Source organism: Macrobrachium rosenbergii, chromosome 16 (assembly GCF_040412425.1).
Source record: "Macrobrachium rosenbergii isolate ZJJX-2024 chromosome 16, ASM4041242v1, whole genome shotgun sequence".
Lineage (NCBI taxonomy): Eukaryota > Metazoa > Arthropoda > Malacostraca > Decapoda > Palaemonidae > Macrobrachium > Macrobrachium rosenbergii.
The window spans coordinates 17,379,146-17,403,041 of NC_089756.1; the positions used below are offsets into that span (position 1 = coordinate 17,379,146).

The following is a 23,896-nucleotide window of genomic DNA, read 5'->3' on the forward strand; positions in this document are numbered from 1 at the left end:
AGGAAGTCGCCACTGCCCTAATTTCATGTGCTTTGACCTTGCATAAAGGAAAGACATCTTCCTGGATCTTGGAGTGTGATTCAGAAATCATAGTTCTTAAGAAGAATATTACGGCATTCTTAGATAACGGTCGGCTGGGGTTTTTAACTGAACACCACAGGTTTGGAGAAGGGCCTCTAACTTCTTTGGTTCTTCGTAAATACACGCAAAGAGAGCGAACTGGGCAGAGGACTCTTTCCTGATCCACTTGACCTAGAATGTTAGCCAGGCTCTTGACTGGAAAGGAATGTGGCCAGGGACTAGAAGGGTCTTTGCTCTTCACCATAAAACCTAAGGTCAAGGAGCAGATAGCATCACCTTGAGAGAAGCCTACTCTCTTATCAAGGGCATGTAGCTCGCTAACCCTCTTCGCCGTTGCTAGAGCCATTAGAAAAAGCGTCTTTCTTGTCAGATCTCTAAGAGAGGAGGATTCTAGAGGCTCAAAGGGTGGGCCTGAGAGCCATTTGAGGACAATATTTAAATTTCACGAAAGATCAGAACTTCCATCTTGCTTACTAGTATTCAGGGACTTTATCAAATCACTTAAGTCCTGGTTTGATGAAAGGTATATCCCTCTGTGTCTGAAGACAGAATTCAACTTAGCTCTGTATCCCTTGATGGCTGAAGTAGCTAAACCTTTCGAGGATCTGAGGAAAAGCAAAAATCTGCAATCTGTGCTACAGTCGTCTGAGAAGAGGATATATTTCTGTCTCAACACCAGCTCCAAAAGACTGTCCACTTCAATTGGTAGAATGCAGCAGAAGATCATCACCTACATCTTGCAATAGCTTCTGCAGTCTTCCTTGAAAACCCTTTCGTTCTGACAAGCTCCCGGACAGTCTGAAGCCTGTCAGAGCAAGAGTGGATAAGCCCCGGTGAAAACGACGAAAGTGGGGCTGTCTGAGAAGATTTCTCTTCAGAGGTAGAAGCCTTGGATAGTCTACTAGTATGCTCAGAAGGTCAGGGAACCACTCCTTGTGTGGCCAAAAGGGAGCCACTAGGGTCACAGGGACGCTGCTGTGGGTGCTGAACTTCCTCAACACTTCTCTTACCATGTTGAAGGGAGGAAAGGCGTAGACGATGAGATCCGACCAATCTTGCAACATAGCATCCCTCACCCAAGCTTGTGGGTCTGGAGTCAGGGAACAGTACAGAGGAAGTCGGGGAACAATACAGAGGAAGACGATGGTTTCTTGACATTGCAAACACTGGCAAATCACCGACTGCCCTTATGAGCGCCAGAGTCTGAGTCACTGGAAGACAAAGCATGTATGTCCAATTGGATGCCTTTCCAATGGCAATCCTCCGAGTCCTGGGAAGGGCAGACAACGGGCTCAGATGAGGCGACCACTATTCGTGTGCAAACCCCACCAACCCCCCTTGGACTGCCAGTTTGCTTCCTCCCAGGTGAGCAAGGGGAGTTTAGCAGGGACCTTGGTCTAGGAGCATCGGTACGACGAGTAGCCGCCCCCTCCACTGACAATGCACTAACACTGTTGAATTTGTCCATGAGGACATGTACAGTTCCCAATTTGGGAAACAGTGTTCACTAATAAATCAAATTTCTTGTCCACACGAGCTTCTAAGCTGGCAATGGCGTTGGGACTAGAAGAATGAGAGCCAGGGATCGGAGTTGCAGGGAAAGTCGGAGGACTTGAGATGGGGGAAAAAGTGGTCCCAGGTGTTGCAGGAATAGGTAAATGAGTCACATCAACCCCCAGAGACACACCTTGACTAGCGGAAGCTTTCGCTTCAGCCCTTGCAGTAGCTTTTCTAAGTCTGTCATGCTGTAATTTGTCTAAATATGCATTAGGAGTCTTCCACTTCCCCTGATCCCAGTCTTTACATTCGTCACAGCAAAGTCTGGGAGAGCAAACTTGTTCCCTGCACGAACTACAAACAGTATGATCGTCATATTTGGCTGAAGTCAACCTATTCTTACAGCCTTTACAACAATACCTTATGCTAGAAAGGCTAGAATCTGACATGATTACTAAATCAAAATTGGGAAAATCGCAAAAAGAGAGTTCTGAATTAGCTATGCTAATTAACAGTAGCGCACTACCTAATAGAACAAAGTACTTCACCAAATGACGAATAACAGCAACCATCCGGTGAAAAATTAACAAAATCAGAGCTGCCAATGAACAAGAATTCAGTCATTGACTGGCAGAAAAAAATTGAGCTCTTTAGCTGTCTTGTACCTATCCTTCCCCGAAAGTGGGCGGGGCAGGGTAACTACACCCAAAACAAAAGAGCACTCCTGCGAATTTTAAATTTTGAGCTGCCGTGTAAAGTAGAAACAATAACTATGTAATTATTTGGTAAGTTACGCACATAAAACTCAATATTTTTCCACCTTTTAACATATTACATACAAATAACCAATAATCCAGTTAACCAAAGGTCTGTCTTGTGGGATGAAAAGGGTTAGCTCAAGAATCACAAATTATGTAAAGGTTATCTCTGCATACTGAACATACACATCAGTTAATTGTTAAGGGTGAGATAGAAGTTTGTCAAAAACTACACGTGTATAGAATATAATGCTATTGTGCATACAGTACTTCATTCTTTAAGGGTTAAACAATGTTCAAGCTGAAACAAAAAACATACTGAATTTTAAAAAGAAATTGCAAAAGGCACTGGCAGTGTATGAGACAAAATTAATAAAAGTGATCCCTTACAACTACGAACACCACATCCGCACATCACCACAACCAGACCACCACCAGTGCAGTTGCAAGACACGGTCACCGCCACCAGCCAAATACTGTGGTACCCAGGCCTGTCTCTACCCACACAAGGAGGTTGCCCGTCAGCTGCAGGATGGCAGGAGTGGTGAGAGTTAACTTTAATACCCACGCGTTGGAAATCTTTTTCAAATTTGTACGCTCCACCGCCAGTGGCACAAATGGTTGATGCCAAAGTAGCCATTCCTTTGCTCTTGGACAGTTCTAAAAATTGTGGCATCTCGGAGGTAGGAAATCGAATGAAATGCAGGGTGCCAGTGTGGTTGCCCACACGAACTTTCTCCATCTACGGGGAAAAATAAACAGAATTAGAATAATATTGGTTACATATGAATTAATGCTGTTTTTATCTCCAAATCATACTGCAATGCATATCAAAGTGAATTACTCTACATAAATGAATAACTATAATGAACTATGCCTACAGAGAGAACTCTTACTCTGTTCTCTGCTCACCTGAAGATGTGCGTCTCTATGGCCAGCATCTCCGTAGGCCGAGTTACTTTTCAAATACTTCCGAATGTTCTTCACGGTCTCCACTTCACTCTCTTCTTCAGCCTCACTTAAATCCGTAGGTTCAAAATACACTAGTTTCGTCAAGGTTCCTCCAATGTCCATTCCAAACCATGGCATTGCTGTAAGGAAAAACACTACAATTTATTGGCACTCTCAAATAAAAAACCACTCTGATATTAATTTTGTGTACACTATTCATAAATCACTGAGATTAAATTTAATAGCAACCAACAGGAAAAACTTATAGTACATTAAAAAAGTAATTAAAAATATACAACTTGAAATCGAATGTCTCCAAGTTCATACGAGCCTTTAAATACTATACATGCTTATTAAAATCATAAAATGAGATACCATGTAATATACTTATACATATTAAAAGGGAATATTTATATTTCATGAAGGTAGTTATCTGATTATTACCAACCACACCTCCATTCATTGGACATACCGTACAGCATTATGGTCTGCATTCAAGGTCTTGAAAAAGAATTAATGAGAAATCTTAAAACATTGTCCATCAAGAAAAAATTCTACAAATCAAGCACAATTTTTCAGAGATTCTCCATAAATGCCTTTTAGATTCAAGTCTTTCTCAGTTGTACTTACGTGGAATACAGTCATGGGAGTTTTGGTGACCATTGCTGCCATTAATTTCTGTCACCACTCTGTTTTTGGAATGTGAATCAGACTGCCCATTCAAGGTCTGGCCACTGCATGATGGCTGATTTGCAGCATTTCCTGAGTCAGATTTTTCGACAGGCATTTTCTGAAACCAGTAACAAAGTTAATGAGCATATAACTACGAGGCATTTCAAAACTGGTTTACCTTGACTTACTACAGTGTGTTTTTCTGAAATGCAGATACAGAACTTCTTTACATTCCTTATTTAAAAAATATAGCATAAAAATCCAAAGATTTTAAATGAATCTGATAATGTGTAACATACTAACCACTGCTTTGATAGCAAGCAATTGCTTAGAAGGTGTCTTGGATGTCAAAATCTCACCTACATGGGGTTTTAAATCAGTATAGAATTAAAAGTTAGAACACTTGTCAGTTCTTATAAAATTATGACTACTGGATAGAAAACTAGCAATAATGGAGGATGTGGTTACTTCTTAAAAGAAAATGGGAGGAAAAAGTAATGTTTTTGTTGCTTAGCCTAGAGCTCCACAGATAAGATAAGACAGGTCAGCCACCTGTGTCATTCAATGTTAATGTCTGGAACTTTTTTTTTTTTCATTTTGTAAGGAGGCCCTGGAATTGGCAATGCAATGACCTGTATAACACAAGCTTGAAAAAATAAAAGAAAAAAGGATGAAACTAGAAAATGCACAGCTTCATACTGGAAAAGGTTCAGAAAGCTCTAAACTTTCTCAGCTGATGACTATGAGAACAGATGAGAGGTAAATTACTGTAAAGAGAGGCGTTCTGAGGATAGGCTAAAGCAATACGTGTCCTGTAATGACCCACGACCAACTCTCTAAATGCCTTTCCTATAAATGTAGGTTTCTTTAGTCAACTAAGGTGGTTCTTCTCCAGATTATTTATGTTAGTAGTTTGGGGTTTTTACCATTAAAATACTTCTTTATCTTGTCAAAGGATTTGTTTCTCTGTCAAGATAACCTAATACCCTTAAGCAAACACTTCTCATGCTACCCCAAGACCTTCCAAATGAGCATATTCTTAATACAGTACCTGCAGAAAATGTGTTGCACAATGAATAATAATCACAATTGTCAACATTGTTACCTGCAATGATTCAGGTAACAACCAAAACTTGTATAATTTGCCTCACGGACACCATAACTAATATATATAGTGTTTTTTATATACATGTATTCATGATGGTTGCGAAACTGTAACAAGGAGATGCAGGAGTCTAGATGATTTCAAACTTTTAATGTACTTAATGTAATTTGCCTTTGACCAACAAATACCCACAACAAGGTTAATATCTATACAAATTACAATAGTCCCCAAGCTTTGTCAATGGTTCCATGCTGCAATGGAAAAAAATTAATACTAACAATAAGTTTAATGCACTTTAAATCTTGACAATTAGTTATTAGCATGATGATAATGTTGCGCAATAACACAAAGCACAAAGCATAATGGTTTGGACACCAAAATGGAGCAACTGTTTACATACACTTAAACTTGTTTACTAAATGACAGAACACCAGTCTTTTTAAGTGAAAGCATAGACTAACAGTAATACCAAAATCACCTGTACTTGGGGGACTACAGTGCAATATTAGCCCAACTGCAAAGTGAAATGTTCTGCTTTATCACATTCAAACTGGACAGAGAGAGAGAGAGAGAGAGAGAGAGAGAGAGAGAGAGAGAGAGAGAGAGAGAGAGAGAGAGAGAGAGAGAGAGAGAGAGAGATTGTTTTTGCCAAGTAACTGACATGAAACGCTACAGACAAGAAACACTACAGTACACCTAAACACTACATGTATATATACAACCACACCAAGTGCATACCTGTAAGTTAGAACTAACATTTTTACAGGAATTGTTAAAGGTTTTTTTAACAAAATTATTTTACTTCAAAATAAAATGAAAAACAGTCCTGGTGTTTAACTAAACTTTGTTTTAAACTAATATCAAATTAGTTTAGGTTCCTTAAACAGTAAAAGTGTCCTTAATGGCTGAATGTCATTCCAGTACATTATATTTCGATACATATTAATCTTAAAAGTTTATCGCCTATTACAGAAGAGTCTTGCCAATCCATACCCTATGAAACCTCGTAAGCTACTAAATGATGAAGCTGCAAGGCAGCAGGTAGACCCTGTAACATACTGAGGGTTGGAAAAGGCTGCCAGATGTATGGGATTTTTAATGACAAAATAAGTGTGAAAATTAGATAATAAAACTCTGCCTAACTAAATCATACTTATGTGACATATGTGCATATTGTACATCATTATAAATGTGATGCATCACACTAATTAACATAATAGCAATTAACCATGTTTAATACATAAATTTCATTATAAATGTTACCTATATGTTGGCCTTTACTTTTCAACACAGAACTAATTTTCATTGGATGACTGACTTTCCATTGAATTTTGAACTATGTTTCACATTCAAATGGGCAATACTATAGAGTAACTTAGAACGTAAAAACCCGAGTTAAAATAAATAACACAAAAATTTCCAAACCAAGTTCAAGTACATTGTTGCGATACATCTCTGCAGTAAAAAAAAAAAGGCACACATACATCCTAAAGCTTCCAGAAAAACCTGAAACACATACTATAAGGTACAGGTCATAAACGTGCTGGGTGCAAAAGAAACCCAGACTTTACATAGGCTTAACCTAGGCTAACACACAAACCATGAAAATTTATTGGCTAGCCTACACAATAACGAAATGCAACACAATTAAATAAAGTTTATTGAAACTCACCATTATCAGTGTCTAAGCATAGCAAACTGAAGGACTACTAAGAAACCGAGATATATTCTTCCCCTACAGCAGAAATGGCAGATGCCTGAACTCTAAAATGACTGCTAGGAAATATCCTAGTTTAGACTAATACAGTACAGTATTGATCTGGCAGTTTTCACTCATTCTTAAACTGCTGTAATTTACTGATCATACAATACACAGCGCAATCAAATGTGAATTAAATCCTTGGGTTAGATTTTCAGTAGTGTCATATGATACACATTTTGTCACTTTGACTGTGGTTTAAGGACACACTACTGCTGCTCTACTACATAAACTCCTGAAAAATGATATTTTTATGATAAAATAAAGTTTGTTCATACTTACCTGGCAGATATATATATATAGCTGTATTCTCCGAAAGGGACCGACAGAAATTCAAAAACTTACGGCACACGCAGATGGGCCAGGTGGTTAGTACCCATTCCCGCCGCTGGGAGGCGGGTATCAGGAACCATTCCCATTTTCTATTCAGATTTTCTAGAAACTAGAACTACTGTCTCCTGAGGGGAGGAGGGCGGGTACTATGATTATATATATCTGCCAGGTAAGTATGAACAAACTTTATTTTATCATAAAAATATCATTTTGTTCATGACACTTACCTGACAGATATATATATAGCTGAATCCCACCATTGGAGGTGGGAAGAGACAGAATAGGATTTAGGAAACAAAACTATGTAGGCGATTGACGCCTTGGTTCCTTACCTGTTAGCATTGCTGACTTCGTGATTACTGTCACCCAAGCCTGCTTCTGCTTTACTAGAAAACTCCAGCGAGGTAGAGACCTATAGAGCTGGTGGAATCTAGATGATCTGTCAACGGGGCGAGACCACAATGTGACTAGACCATATGACCTTACTATGAGGGTGTTTACTAACTAACAACCACCTGACCAAGCCTAGTTACGTTAAAAAGATTAACATAAACTAAGGACTGGGGCGACCACCACTGGTGGAGACCCAACGACCATAAAAAACAACACAAAAAAAAATATTAAAAACACACCAAAACAAAACTAAAGGAGAGGATGAGAGTCGCTTTCTGTTCCCAAGATCGTATTTGCGGAAACGTAAGGCCCCAGCGCACAGCAATTCTCATAGGACGTCTTCACTTCTGTGAGATAATGAGAAGCAAAGACCGAATTGCTTCAGCCAAAAGTGGCACCCAGAATGTCATTGAGAGACTGGTTTTTCTGGAAGGCCACTGAGGTAGCAATGGCTCTCACTTCGTGAGCCTTAACCTTCAAAGTTCTCAAGTCTTCGTCTAGCACACTGGAATGGGCGTCTATGATGGTGCTTCAGAGAAAGAACGCCAGGGCATTTTTCGAGAGAGGTAACTCAGGCCTCTTAACGGAGCACCAGAGATTGCTAGAAGGACCTCTACAATTCTGGGTCCTCTGCAAATAAAATTTTAGAGCCCTGACAGGACATAGGGTTCTCTCAGGTTCTTGTCCAGTGATGTCCGTCAAGCCCTTAATTTCAAGGACCTGGGCCAAGGGGTAGACGGGTTCTCATTCTTAGCAAGAAAAATAGGGCTCAGAGAACAGACAGCATCAGGGCCTCTGAAACCTATAATCTTGCTGAACGCTTGAAGTTCACTAACTCTCTTCGCCGTCGCCAGAGCAGTTAGGAAAATAGCTTTCTTTGTTACATCTCTGAAGGAAGCAGAATTTAAAGGTTCAAACCTCTTCGACATCAGGAATTTTAGAACTATATCTAAATTCCATGAAGGTAACTTAGGGGAGGCTACCTTAGACGTCTCAAAAGACCTAAGAAGATCATGAAGGTCTTTATTGTCCGATAAGTTCAGGCCTCTATGCCTGAAGACCGTTGACAGCATACTCCTATAGCCTTTGATGGTCGGGACTGCCAGGTTCAAATCCTTTCTCAGATATAAAAGGAAGTCTGCTATCTGGGAAAGAGAGGTCGTGGTGGAGGAAATTCCCTTAAGTTTACACCACCTCCTGAAATTGATCCACTTGGACTGGTACACTGCACTGGAAGAGGCTCTCCTGGCGTTAGCGATCGCCTTAGCCACTGGTCTAGAAAAACCTCTCGCTCTGAGCAACTTCTCGATAGTCTGTATGCAGTTAGACTCAGAGCGGGAAGGTTTTTGTGGTACCTCTCGAAGTGGGGTTGTTTGAGAAGATCTGTTCTCAAAGGAAGCGTTCTTGGATAGTCTACCACGAGAGACATGACCTCTGGGAACCATTCTGCTGAAGGCCAAAAAGGAGCGATTAAAGTCATTCTCGTCCCTTCTGAGGCTACAAACTTTCTGGACGACTTCCCCCAGAATCTTGAATGGGGGAAAGGCGTACAGATCTAGACCTTTCCAGTCCCAGAGAAAGGCGTCTATTGCAAGGGCTCCCGGGTCGAGAACAGGAGAGCAGTAAAGGGGCAGCCTTGTGGTCCTTGAAGTCGCGAAAACGTCCACTAGGGGACGTCCCCAAAGTTTCCAAAGATCCTGACACACTTCTGCGTTCAGAGTCCATTCTGTAGGCAGCAGCTGATGTTGTCGACTGAGAAGGTCGGCACGAACATTCTCGACCCCTGCAACAAAACGAGTGAGAAGCGTCACCTGGTGAGAATGTGCCCAAAGCAGGATCTCCTTGGCGATCAGGAACAGGGACCGGGAATGAGTACCTCCCTGTTTCTTGAGGTACGCCAGGGCCGTGGTGTTGTCGGAGTTGACTTGAATCACCCGACCTGCAACTTGATCCTGGAAGAACTGAAGAGCCAGGAAAATCGCTTTCAGTTCTTTGAGATTTATGTGCCAGGACACCTGTTCCCCTTCCCAGGTGCCTGACACTTCCTCCCCCCCTAGTGTTGCTCCCCATCCCGACATGGACGCGTCGGAAAACAACACTAGGTCGGGGCTCTGAAGATAGAGAGAGACCCCTCCTGCCAACTTTACAGGATCGAGCCACCACCGAAGATGGTCCTTGACGGAGAGAGAGATCCTGAGAGACTCGTCTAAGTCCTCCTTGTTCTTCCAGTTGTCTGCAAGAAAGAACTGTAGGGGTCTGAGATGCAACCTCCCCAGGGAAACAAACTTCTCCAGTGATGAAATGGTCCCCAGCAGACTCATCCATTCCCTCACCGAGCATGTTTCTTTCCCCAGGAAGGCCGAAACTTTTACTAAGCAGTGCTGCTGACGGTCCTGGGATGGAAAGGCTCGAAAACCCGCTGAATCCATCCGAATCCCCAGATAAAGAATGGACTGAGAGGGGATCAGATGAGACTTCTCTAAATTCACAAGAAGTCCCAGGGACTTCGTCAGTTCCAAAGTCGAATGCAAGTCCTCCAGACACCTTTGTTTCGACGTGGCTCTGATGAGCCAGTCGTCTAGATAGAGCGATATCCTTACTCCGGCAAGATGAAGCCACCGGGCAACGTTCCTCATCAGGACTGTGAAAACCATAGGAGCTGTACACAGACCGAAACAGAGAGCTCTGAATTGGTACACTCTTCCCTTCAGGACAAACCTCAAAAACTTTCTCGATTGAGGATGAATGGGGACATGAAAATACGGCGTCCTGAAGGTCGAGAGAGACCATCCAATCGCCTGGTCGCAGTGCATTGATAACCGACTGAGGCGTCTCCATTTTGAACTTCTCCTTGACGACAAAGTTGTTCAGTCTGCTGACGTCCAGGACTGGTCTCCACCCCCCTGACTGTTTTGGAACCAGGAAGAGACGGTTGTAAAAACCTGGAGACTCCAGATCCAGGACTCGCTCTATTGCTCTCTTCTGAATCATATCTTCCAGCAGATCTAAAAGGATCTGTTGCTTTTCCGGTCGGTAAGAAGGCGACAGATCTCTGGGAGTAGAGGACAGGGGGGGGTTTTCGAGGAACGGGATCCTGTAACCTTTTTTGATCACATTGAGGGACCAGGAATCCGCCCCTCTTACCTTCCAGGCTTCCGAAAACAGGAGAAGCCTGGCTCCTACTGGTGTCTGGAGGTGAGAAAAATCACTTCTTGCCCCTTTGGGAAGAAGGGGCTCCGCCTCTGGAGAGACCTCTTCCTCGCGAAAAAGGTCTAGAGGAGGAAGATCTCCCACGAAAGGGCTTCTGTCTCTTCGGGGGAAGTCCTTGCGAAGACGTAGAAGGGACACTAGGACGCCTGGAAGACTGAGCAAGGAGATCCTGAGTAGCCTTCTCCTTAAGGCTGGAGGCGAGATCCTTGACAAGCGGCTGGGGGAAGAGATGGCTAGAAAGAGGGGCAAAAAGTAACTCAGCCCTCTGAACAGGAGAAACTGACTTGGCAGCGAAATTGCAGTACAAAGCCCTCTTCTTTAGGAGGGTTGTACCAAAATGAGAAGCCAGTTCATCAGCGCCATCCCTGACGGCCTTGTCCATGCACGACAGTACACTGGACAGCTCCCCAGAGAAATAGAGTCCGGACTACGAGTCCTTAAGTCCAAGGCCCCAAGCACCAGTCCAGAAAGTTAAAAACCTCCATCGACTTGAAGAGGCCTTTCAGATGGTGGTCGGTTTCAGAAAGAGTCCAAGACACCTTAGCTGAAGAAAGAAGAGACCTCCTTGACGCATCCACGAGGCTCGCAAAATCACCTTGAGAGGAAGAAGGAACTCTAGAGCCAATTTCCTCTCCCGTCTCATACCACATACCCGCTTTCCCGCACAATCTAGACGGGGGGAGAGCGAAGGAAGATTTCCCTTGAGACTTCCTATCTTCCATCCATGCATTGACCCTCTTGAGAGCTTTTCTTGTAGCCAACGAAGTCTTCATTTGTAGGAAGCCGGCGATTTCTCACCTTCAAGAAGCTAACTGCGAAGGAGGGGAAAGCGGAGCAGAAGGCTGAAACTTATCAGGAAAAAGCTCCTTAAGCATACTAGCCAAAATCCTGTAATCGGAGAAAGACGAAAGAGGGGGCTCTTGTTCAGCAGAGTCCGACTCCTGAGACAAATCCGCCTCTTCGACAGGAGCGACAGGAGAGTCTTCCGGGGCTAGAGAGAAACAAAGACCTTTGGGTCCAATACGACCCAGAGACCTCTTCTCGTGGGAAGAAGCAGCAGAAAATTCAGGAACAACTCGTACAGGAGCGTCCTGCCGAGCGTCCTGATGAGCGTCCTGAGGAGCGTCCTGACGAGCGTCCTGACGAGCGTCCTGATGAGCGTCCTGACGAGCGTCCTGCTTCGAAAGCAGCCGAGCGTCCTGAAGAGCGTCCTGTCTTACAAGCTGCCGAGCGTCCTGACGAGAGTCCCGACGAGCGAGCCGCCGAGCTTCTTGACGAGAGTCCTGGAGAGCATCATGCAGGGATCGGGAAAACGAAGCGTCCTGGTGGGCGTCCTGCCGAACGTCAAAACGAGAGCGAGAAGCAGGAGGAGAGGCAAGAAGAGCGTCTTGGCGCGAACTCTTACTAGCAGCAAGCCGAGCTGCAAGAGGAGCGTCCTGATCAACCAGCGAGTCACGACGGGGCAAGGAGAGCTGATGATCCGCAGAACGATGAGGGTGACTACGAGAAGCCGCAGGGGAGAGAGACAAACGAAGAGAAGGAGAGGGAGACCTCTTAGATCTTTTAACTGGCAGCGACAAATCCTTGCGGCGCCCACGAGGTTGCTTCTCCTTAGCAGCGAGAAGGGAAGCTAACTGCCGCTGCATATCTAGGATAAGACGCTTCGAAGGAGAGGAAGCCCTCTCAGGAGAAGGGCTGCTCTTATGAGAAGAAGAGGGGGAAGGAGACGTCCTCCTCCTTCTACCAAGAGCGACAGGGGCTCTCTTCTTGGTGCGGCTGGGGCGTTCAACAACGTCCTCCTCCGAAGAAATCCTGGTCCTCTTCTGCGGCGGCAAATCTCGCAGCCAGTCGGGAGAAGAGTCCAAGGCACGAAAGAGGAGAAAGAAGCGTCCTCTTCAACGCGCTCCTCTTGAAAGGACGAGAGTCCAACCGAGAGCGTGACCCCTTAAGTGGAGAGGCGCCTCGGAGGACGAAAAACAATCCTTAAGGATCCGTGGCGCGAGCACGATCCTTGGCAGCCTGGGAGACGTCAACAAGGCCTGCCGAAGGGACGCCAGATCGGTGGGGGGTCCCCGTAACCCTCTTGCGGCTTTCGACATGCCCATTCCCTAAGTCCTGGGAGTTCGGCAGAGGTCTAGACCTAGAGGCATTATAGGGCCGATCTGACGCCCCCTCCACAACACTGGGGGGATCACTGCACTTCACTGCACTTTCGATCGCCAACACCTTAGACTCCAAGGTGCGAATGGAGTTCAAAATCTGCGCAAAGGGCATTACCTTCCGCAGACGCAATCACAGGGTTAGAAGGCGACTCTACAGGAAAGGAGAAGCATTAGTAGGGTTAACAGGAGATAAATTAATACCCTGACTCCCACCTACCGACACACTCCTGGAGGAAGACCTCCTTACACGATCACGCTCTAGCTTGCGAACGTAAGAATCGTACGCCTTCCAATCAGAATCAGGCAACGATTCACACTCCTTGCAGCGATCATCCAACATACAGACATGCCCTCTACATCTCATGCATACTGTGTGAGGGTCTCACCAAGCTTTCGGTAGCCTCACCTTACACTCCTGAACAACACACACCCTGAAACTAGCAGAACTAGATCCAGACATCTCGTTCAAGGAAAAGCCAAAACCAAAATCAAAACAGTCCAAAGAAGCGTATGCCTATCCACAAAGCCAAAGTCCAAATACCAAAAGACAATCAGAATACTTAGTGGAAAAAGTTTACGAAATCCAACGGCGGAGGTATTGGCAACAGGTGTTGACAATACCGGCGACAGAGAAAATCTGAATAGAAAATGGGAATGGTTCCTGATACCCGCCTCCCAGCGGCGGGAATGGGTACTAACCACCTGGCCCATCTGCGTGTGCCGTAAGTTTTTGAATTTCTGTCGGTCCCTTTCGGAGAATACAGCTATATATATATATCTGTCAGGTAAGTGTCATGAACAAAATACTATTTTAAACAGCAAGATCTCACCTAAAGAGCAAACCAGCAATGATTCCTCTAACAAAAATTAAGACCTTGTGATGTTATTAATTAAAGTAGTATGCTAATTTCAAATCAAACAGAATTTCCTAAATGTGTTGGCCATCTCACTGCTGCTTACATACTTCCTCCTAAGTGATCAATTATTCTCTTCAAGGCCCAGCAAGACCTATCTTTGCTAGTGTATTGCTATAGCTGTTGTACTGAGTTAACAAAAATTCAATATATATTTCCAAATGTGACGGACAAAGCTTCATTAGCCAGTGCAAGTCAATACTCAACGTATCCAAGAGCTTTATGTAAAAGCTCCAATCATATCACCTCTATGAGTTGGCTTGCACTGATACAAAACTTATGAAAACATGCTACCCACTTGCTACAACAAATGGCAGCTCAATAGGTAGGAGAGAGACCAATTAATTTTTTCACCAAACACAAGTCATATATTTTACTTACTGATTTGCCTGTACTTAGCATGTTTATGACCATCAACCACTAACGTTGCAAACAATGTGGGAAACTGGGGTTTTTGGGCAGATAAAAACTTACAATAATGAGTGAATGGTGTTACCCGCAATAGTGAAATGAGTTAAAAACCACTGAAAAGCAACCACAAAATATAAATAGCAGACATGCATTCACTAAAAATCAAGAGAAAATATCCATAACAGAAAAACCTCTTGCCCACAAAACATGTAATATTGGTAAATTACTAGGATTCATCCTAACTTTTCCTAAACAAATAAAATGTTAGATGTCATGTGTAAAAGGTATTTGAAATAAAATACCGACAATTACAAACTTGAAAAACTAATTTGTTGTAACATTCTATCTTTCAAGAAAAGAGCCATATATACTTATTTAGAACAACTCTGATGAAAACATCACAAAATGGGATTAGCATAGTTTGTTTCTCCTACATTAGGGGGTTTAATGTTGAGGAGTAACAAATGGGGAAAAACACACCCTGCACACATGGTTTTGCTTAAGAATTTGGCAAGGACGATCAAACATGGACTAAGAAGGGTGAGAAAGAGCTCCACACACAAATATTGATTAATGATGAAATTTTTTCTAGGACAACACAGAAAAGGGTGTACATAATGCCATACAAGTGACATCATTTAAGGAATTTACCAAGATAATCTGAGAAATTTAGAGTCTTTTGTTCATGACTTTATGCTCCCGAAAGCTCTGAGGGCACCATGTTTAGTACCAGCCCTCAGGGATGAATGTAAAATCAAACAAAAGAAGGTAAATTTCTCAAATTATCTCAGAAAAATTTCTCAGTTATCTCACCAGTACTGCACTATATACACCATTTTCTATATTGTTCGGTCAAAAAATTTCATTAATAAATAATATTTCCATCCGTATAATTTATCGAAGAATTACACTAGGGACACTGCAAAGAATGGGTAAAACACATTCCTGAAGGAATACAGGAGATGGTGTTCGTGAGGATGACAAAATTCAGCCTAGCATTCAGAAATCTTGTACATCCAAAATAATCCCGGAGCTAGAGGGACACAGCTGAATCAAAGGCACCATTACCATAAACTGAAGCCAGATTTTTAAGGAATGCCCAATTTCCAAAATCCTATACTCTTTCTGACACTTGTAACAACTAATCACATTTCAGCATTTTACCAAGGACCCACAATTCCTAGAGCAGATGTTCTTGATATATAATCCATGCTTACCCACAATGCACTTCCACAAATAAAATCCAATTAGGGCTCCAGTCCCGTGACAGTGTTAAAAAAAAAAAAAAGAACTTAAAAAAATTTCTATAGCATCCATATAATACGCCTACTTTATCGTCAGTTTTCTTGGTAATTATTACAATTTCTCACATTATCCCAGCTGTATTGCATTTAATGCAACCTTTTCGATAATATTCAGTCAAAAAATTTTATTAATAAAGAATAGGCTATCTTCATGCAGAGTGCTTTCTTCAAAGATTTACTTAGCTTTTCTACATAATGCAACCCAGGACATATAATTAACAAGGATATCATTACCCTGCCATTCAAACCCTCTGAATAAAAGTCACATACATATTTACTTGATCACTGGTGCTAGGCTAGGCTATTTGATTTAATTTTTACAAAATTAACTGGCCAATGCCTATCTTAGGATAGCTAGTCTATTCAATACAGGACAAAGGTAGGCTAAACTAACTGGTTCATGAAAGTGCTCAATAAAATTGAAGGCTACTACCAAACCCCTCTGGTTCATTAACTACCAGTTAACATGCAAAGTGGGCACCATGTTTAGGCTAAAGGGGCTGAAAGTAAAACCATAAACAAAAGGCTGTAAAAACCGCAAACACAAACAAAAGCCATAAACATAAAGAAAAACATATGCAAGAGAGGGTAACTATTCCTGTTGGCAACTGGTGGGAACCTGGCCAAGTTATAGTAGACTAGTCTTCAGTGTTACCACTACTAGCCTAGGATACAGCCTTGACCTATGGTCTTTCATCATTAGCGAAACGAAATATATAATCTCGCTGCGACATATGTTTAAAATCTTAAAAATTTATATTCACTTCGCTATGGTCGCCCGCAGTAACCTACCGTAGGTATACCAACCAGTCTCCTTTAGCTACGGCCGCGTAATCCCCGGGGACGAACCAGCCAGTACAACTTGCGTTGCAAGACTTAAACCTTTGATTCATTACTCACATGCAAGCTACATACTCATCACAAAGCTGATGATAAAACCGAGATAAGCCAAGGAGGAGCCTTTTCCATAACGCAATCAACCTTTGCCCAAAATGTCTTACTAGTGGCGAAGGCGACTTAAGGCCAATAGCGGTTCGCCTTGGCTAGTAACAAAAAACAGACCTTCAACTCACATCAATTATAACAGGCGGAGCGGCTTAATGGCCCTAAATGAGCGAGGGAACCAAAAAGGGTACGCAAATCTTGGTCGATTCCACTTCATCCGACTCCGGATCCGGTGATTTGAAGCCACGAAGTACCAACAGATGATCGTCAACAGCAGAAGGGGGTTTGTCCCACACTCGACAGGGTAGCCAACATGTAGGAAGATACAGTCACCTACAAAATTACAATTATACGTCATTTTCCACCAACATTAAAAAAATACCTAACATTTACTAAATTAAATACATTTATATACGAATCTTTATGCTTAAAATTAGGATTGACATGTAAAAAGCATAGACTTTCAATTACATTTACTCGCAATAAAGATGGCATCTTGATTTTTGACGTCATGATTTGTTTAGATGCAAAGGAGTTCTCATTGGACAAGATCTATCACGTGATCAGTAGGCTCATCTCGGCGGAACAGTACTCGGCAGGTAATTAATATCGGACTGTGGTAAAATGTATATTTGGCTTGAAATAAGAAAAAATCTGATAGAAAATATGCTCGATATCTTATAAACAGTTACAAACTGATTTTATCGTGATTTTCCTCTGAAAATTACGTACAAAATAAGGAGTATTTTTGGCTGTAGTCTGTCCTATTGCCCCACCAAATAATATCTTCGAGATCAATGGCAGCCTTGCTCGTAATGTTTATCTTATCACAAAAATAATGTATGCTGCTGTTATCTACCCTGCTTATTATGAGTAATAATAAGATAAGGTATAAGTGAAGTAACCGTGTTATGACCACTCTTGAATAAATGCTCTTTTCGTATCAAGCACAGGAAACGGCAGTACGACTATAACCGCAGTTGAAAAAACGCACAAGGAGAGAGAGAGAGAGAGAGAGAGAGAGAGAGAGAGAGAGAGAGAGAGAGAGAGAGAGAGAGAGAGAGATTAGATTCCGCAAGTCACATCGATGTCGTGGTTTTCCCAAAGGGACTTAAGGTTCTTTTTGAGAGTAGAAAAACACACACAGACACACACGATAAACCTTGATACTGAACACACCCAAGATTGTGCATGACCTCTACCGAAAACCTGGCAACGTTTACCCTGGTGAATTAATCCCTGATTATACATACATCATATTGAAGGTTTTATGAACACAAGCGAATAAACTTTGTACGTGTTTGACATTGTATAATAAGAAAATTGTACAATCAGTAAAATATATTACAAAATAAAAGGGAAAGCAACCAATGGTCAATATGGGACAACAACACAATTAAGAAAATGCTTTAAAATTTGAAATATTCGAATGCTGGAGTTAAAAAGGCTAGGGGTTTAGGAATTGATAATGAACATTTGTGCACAAAATGACATATCCTTCGCAAATCCGCAAAGTATGACATGACAAATTAATAATGGCGGAACAGGTGTGTGAGTGAATTAATAACCTTAACACTAACATTTAGAAAAAAGCAGCTGGAGACATATGCGCTGTGGTGACGAACTCACCCCCCTAACAGATGACCTACCGATCAAGTGCTCTCTCTCTCTCTCTCTCTCTCTCTCTCTCTCTCTCTCTCTCTCTCTCTCTCTCTCTCTAAACCAAATGCTTGAGGTGAAGGCCGTTGCCTTCTCTTTAGACTGTGCCTGGATGACCTCTGATATTCAACACGTTCTTTTTTTTATAAGATCTATCTATCTATCTAAATGCTTTTGAGAAAAATTTGCTTTGTAGACGAAGAATTGTCACGACACGGATGTCGCTCTATACTGTGGTAGCTACAACACCAGATAATTTACAGCCAATTGATCAGTCCTTCACACAATAATCTTGACATCACAGTTAGGCTTAGATTCATGGAATTTAGGCTAAAAAAGGAAAACAAGAACTGGGACAACTTCAGCCATAGAGTGTGAAAAGAGGGAGGTCGAGTGCCTACAGCAAGATACAGACACCAAAGAAAACAAACGGAGCTAAATTACAAGGGTCTAAAGGTGATTGGTTGATTTATAGATTTTAGGTATACATGCCAAGCACTGGGGCAACAAAGGCCATTCAGCGCTGAACTGAAACTGACAGACAGTAAGAGGGTTGAAAGCTGTAACAGGAGGAAAACCTCGCTGTTGCACTATGAATCGACTGTTAGGAGAGGGTGGACAGTAAGATGAAAGAAAGAGAATATGAACGGAGGTACAGTAAAAGGAATGAAAGCAGTTGCAGCTAGGGGCTGAAGGGACGCTGCAAAGACCCTTAAGTAATGCCTACATTGCACCGCATGAGGTGCACTGACAGCCCTAGTCCTCTACGGGGGGTCTAAAGGTGAAACTGGGAGACAGCCCCACAATCGCAGAGAAATAATAGTTAGAGAGGATGGGCAGCAAGATTTCAGAATGGAGGCAAAGGAAAAGGCTAAAAAGTGGGTGTAGCCAAGGACCGAAGGGAGGCTACAAACACCCTTCAGTAATGCCTACAGTACACCACGTGTTGTGCATTGACGTCACTAAACCCGTACTGGGAGTTTACGAATGGCCACCGCAACCTAATTACAGAGACAGAAAGATGTTCTACCACGAATCCAACTGTTGTATGCGAACATTTAGTAAATAAACTGGTGTATTTAGGTCTAGGTTCATGAATAGTCCATGCCATGAACCATGTGGGTTTATTGTTAAAACATTTACGTATTTAGCACTGTCGACTTTCTTTTAGAGATATCTATGCTGTTTTAACAACTGGACCCGTAGATTCTCCTCTTGAGAAAGATAAGGATGTGCTGATAAACAGAATTTCTCATATTAATGGGTAAATGTCACGGTTAAGCAACATCTGTGACTGGCTTATCTCCAGGGCCGCGCATATTAGTATAAAATAAATTATGTGCTCAATATGCTGTACAGTACTTTAGTGCCTGTCGATGCGTAGAGCTTCTGTTTAATTGTTTTTTTGGTTCCTGTTATGTAAAACAAATTGCGTTTTGTTCAGGTCTTTTATATAATCTTTTATGACATTTCGATATGAATTTCTAATGCATCTGCTAGGGGGTATTGCCGTCAGTGCACCTCATGCGGTGCACTGTAAGCATTACTTAAAGGTTCTTTGCAGCGTCCCTTCGGCCCCTAGTTGCAAACCTTTTCCATTCATATTCTCTTTTTTCCAACTTACTTTCCACCCTCTCCTTACTATTGATTCATAGTGCAACTGCGAGGTTTTCCTCCTGTTACACCTTTCAAATCTTTTTACTTTCAGTTTCCGTTTCAACGCTGAATGACCTCGCAGGTCTCAGCGCTTGGCCTTCGACCTAAATTTTATATTCTATTCTATTATTTTTGATGCATCTGGTGCACTTCAGTTTTCCGTAAAATGTAGTAGGCCTAATGACCAAGGATTTTGTACTGTGCGACTTGACTTTACTCTGTGAGTGTGTGTATTAAAAGACCGCTCTCTCGCACTACTTAAACTCGTTTTGGCAGGAGTCAATCTTTTAATTTTTTTTTTTTATTCGTTGCTGTTTAGTGTTTGGCATTTGTAGTAAAGGATGGGCATTGTCTCCATGTAGAAACTTATTTATTTTTCTCCTGGAATGTTCATTTTCAGTTTATCTTTTGGGGGCGGTTGACATTTCAGGCAATGTGACTACTCATGCTCCGTTGCTGTAAGGACTGCAATAGAACATTCACTGCTGGCAGAATTTTCACAATTTCTTAGTCAGAACGGATAACGGACTTGTAATATTCTTATATTGTTGCGTGATGTTTTCAAGTCGTATGATGCAGTTATAAAAAAGCACGTCCAACTAGGAAGGTGGAAGTCGATCCTAGAGCCTAGAAAGTCATTATGAAGTTGGCTTGCAAGGAGGAAAAGATAAGAGCAGCGCTGTGAGGGTCTGCACCAGTATTCACCTATCGTTTTGAAATGTTTCTAGGAGACATTGTAGATAAATGCAATTCATGCCTTCGAGGCTGAAGATGAAGGATATTTATTATTGCTTTCAGTGGTTGTCTCTTTCCCAGAAGTGAATGTTTTGCGAATATGTTAGTGAGGAAGACCACCGATTCATTTTTTTTTTATTTCTGACCAATCATGCATATATCTCTGGCCTAGGACTCGCCCAACCGTAGTATAAAATTCTTTGATAGAAATATTTGTTCTCTTGAATATCATTCTGGTTACGAATTTGATGTTTTGTGGTGAAAATGTTAGCTTAGGATATATAAAATTAATTATTTGCAAACCTAAAGTAGTTAGCCTAAAAACATTTTTCAAAAAATGATCATTTGGAACCTAACTCAAGTGCTTCAGTTGAAAGAAGTTTTTCTGATATAAATAAAATGAATCCCTAACAGGTTTGCTTCCTATAAAACAAATGTTGAGGAATGAATCGAGTTTTGTTTTTACTGTGACAAACGATGTTCTAGAGCGAGGTAGGCTGGAAGTTGTAGCCAAATATAATGAACTGCTGTGTCGTGCTGTCTAGTTGGAAACATTTATTTAAGTTGGAGATAATTATGTGACAACTTCTTTAATTTTCCCAATTTGTAGTCCACAGGAATAACCTGTGTCCTCTTTAGTTCTGAATATGTTTGGTGAGGTAAAACTAGTTGTATGCTCCCTTAATTTTTTGTTATTTATAGCAACTTAAGAAACGCCCTGCATTGTTTCGGTTGTGTTCAACATATAAAAGAAGTAGTGTTGATTGAATGCCCTTTAATTTGTCCGTATTATGTGTAAGTGCACGGATTTTTTAAAGATTTTATTTCATGTCTACAGATTTCTACAGATTTTTTAAAGATTTTATTTCATGTCTACAGATTACTGCATATTTTTAAAGATTTTATTTCATATCTACAGATTTTTTAAATATTTTATTTCATGTCTACAGATTTCTACAGATTTTTTAAAGATTTTATTTCATATCTACAGATTTTTTAAAGATTTTATTTCATGTCTACAGATTTCTACAGATTTTTTAAAGATTTTATTTCATGTCTACAGATTTTTTGAAGATTTTATTTCATGTCTACAGATATCTACAGATCTTTTAAAGATTTTATTTCAAGTCTACAGATTACTGCAGACATTTTAAACATTTATTCATGTCTACAGGTTTCTACAGATTTTTTTTTTAATTTTATATATTTCATGTCTACAGATTTCTATAGATTTTTAAAAGATTTTATTTCATGTCTACAGATTTCTACAGATTTTTTAAAGATTTTATTTCATGTCTACAGATTTTTTAAAGATTTTATTTCATGTCTACAGATTTCTAAAGGTTTTTAAAAGACTTTATATCAAGTCTACAGATTACTGCAGACATTTTAAACATTTTATTTCATGTCTACAGGTTTCTACAGATCTTTTAAAAATTTTATTTCATGTCTACAGATTTCTATAGTTTTTTAAAAGATTTATTTCATGTCTACAGATTTCTACAGATTTTTTAAAGATTATATTTCATGTCTACAGATATCTACAGATTTTTAAAGACTTTATTTCATGTCTACAGATTTCTACAGACTTTTTAAAGATTCTATTTCATGTCTACAGATTTCTACAGATTTCTAAAAAATTTTATTTCATGTCTTCAGATTTCGGCAGATTTTTAAAGATTGTATATCATTTCTACAGATTTCTACAGATTTTTTAAAGATTCTATTTCATGTCTACAGATTTCTACAGATTTTTTAAAGATTCTATTTCATGCCTACAGATTTCTACAGATTTTTTTAAAGATTTTATTTCAGATCTACAGATTTCTACAGATTTTTTAAAGATTCTATTTCATATCTACAGATTTCTAAATATTTTTAAAGATTCTATTTCATGTCTACAGAGTTCTACAGATTTTAAAAAAATTTTATTTTATGTCTTCAGATTTCTACAGATTTTTAAAAGATTTTATTTCATATCTACAGATTTCTAGAGATTTTGAAAAGATTTTATTTCATATCTACAGATTTCTACAGATTTCTCAAAGAAATGTTCAGGTTTTTGGCAAAATGATCTGAAGACGCTGCCGGCTATGGTAAGTAAGTGAAAAAACGTGAATAATTTTTCCTTATTCCTGAGAAGTTTGCCTGGCGAGAATAAGAAGTATAGACTGAGTCAAAGTCTAGGTAAAAAGATAGTCTGCAAACAATGACAATGACTTCAACAGGAATTGCATCAGAGAGAAATATATACATATATGTGTTATATATATATATATATATATATATATATATATATATATATATATATATATATATATATATATATATATATATATACACAATCACGAAGCTACAAATGTTGTTGGATAAGTGATAAATGGATCGGTACCGCCAGGTCTCGATCCCTCGACACAGTACCTTCCAACGACTCCATTCGACAGTCTTGACCAGGGGGATGAGGTAGGAGCCCAACCCTAGCTACAGAAGGGAGTGGGATATGTTTTTGAGATGCAGGATCAGCCAGGAATCAGGTCTCAATTAGTCATGGTGGGTAATCTGCATGCTAGACTTCCCTTTAGAGATTCTTGTTCTACGACCAATTTCCCTGTGAACTCCTATCTTCTGGTATTAATTACTTTTCCAGGCCTCAGGGCATCTCTGCCCCAGCAAGATGGTGATGGGAAAACTGCGCACGACAAGCCAGTCCTCGCTCAGTCTCCTTAAGCATAACACCTCGTTACTAGCGCCCTGTCCCTGGGCGTCCCCCTTTGTGTACAAGGGTCAGAAGCAACCCGGGCCCCAAGCCATCCTTAGTTAGTAGATAAAGGAAAATTGGATCTACTGTATTGCAATTGTGCCTTGCAAAATAAGCATAGCAGGTAAGCCTGAGTTTAATAATTAATTACCAATGTCTGTTTCTATTACTGAAAAATCTCTCATTTCTGTGTTTCAAGATTCCCATCTCTCCTCGTCCATCCCTTGAAAAAGCCTAGTATGCCAATTTCCCTCTTGAATTACGTCCAGTAACTGAACTAATCCTTGCTCAGTGATATACTTACATTAAAATTACCCTCCATGGTGTTAAATTGTAAGTGAGAGATCTTTTATATATGACTTGTTACCTGGATGCTCTATTTTCAGAACGTGTATGTCCGCCTTGAAGACTGTTAGCCCCTCTTGCTTGGAAGACGCTGAAGTACCAGATCTATAAGGTATTCAGTAACCCCAGAATTAGTACTTTAGGTAGCTGTTTCACTCTATTGGGGATTTCATTTGCTTATTTGGTCGGAATATTTCAGTCATTTTCTTGGAGCATTTAATTGGCTGTGTTTCAAAAAATGTAAATTC

At 40.8% G+C, this 23,896-nt stretch overlaps 2 protein-coding genes across 9 annotated transcripts in view; both read right to left on the reverse strand.

Moving 5' to 3' along the window:
• fbl (pantothenate kinase 3 fbl) overlaps positions 1-17,509 on the reverse strand; it is a 42,998-nt gene extending 25,489 nt beyond the window's left edge. The window contains exons 1-5 of one of the 8 annotated variants that reach the window (XM_067118475.1): positions 16,967-17,509; positions 16,624-16,828; positions 3,918-4,077; positions 3,249-3,427; positions 2,905-3,078 (exon numbers count right to left, since the gene is read on the reverse strand). In XM_067118475.1, the coding sequence (XP_066974576.1) occupies positions 2,905-3,078; positions 3,249-3,427; positions 3,918-4,074 (510 nt within the window). In that variant the 5' untranslated portion in view covers positions 4,075-4,077; positions 16,624-16,828; positions 16,967-17,509. Of the gene's footprint in view, positions 1-2,841; positions 3,079-3,248; positions 3,443-3,917; positions 4,078-16,342; positions 16,599-16,623; positions 16,829-16,966 lie in introns of those variants that run through there. The other 7 variants (XM_067118470.1, XM_067118472.1, XM_067118468.1 and 4 more) reach the window with 7 other exon arrangements.
• LOC136846887 (uncharacterized) lies at positions 11,560-12,405 on the reverse strand. The gene has a single exon (XM_067118138.1). The coding sequence runs from the start codon at positions 12,403-12,405 to the stop codon at positions 11,560-11,562; it is 846 nt and encodes a 281-aa protein (XP_066974239.1).
• Positions 17,510-23,896: the final 6,387 nt, after the last annotated feature.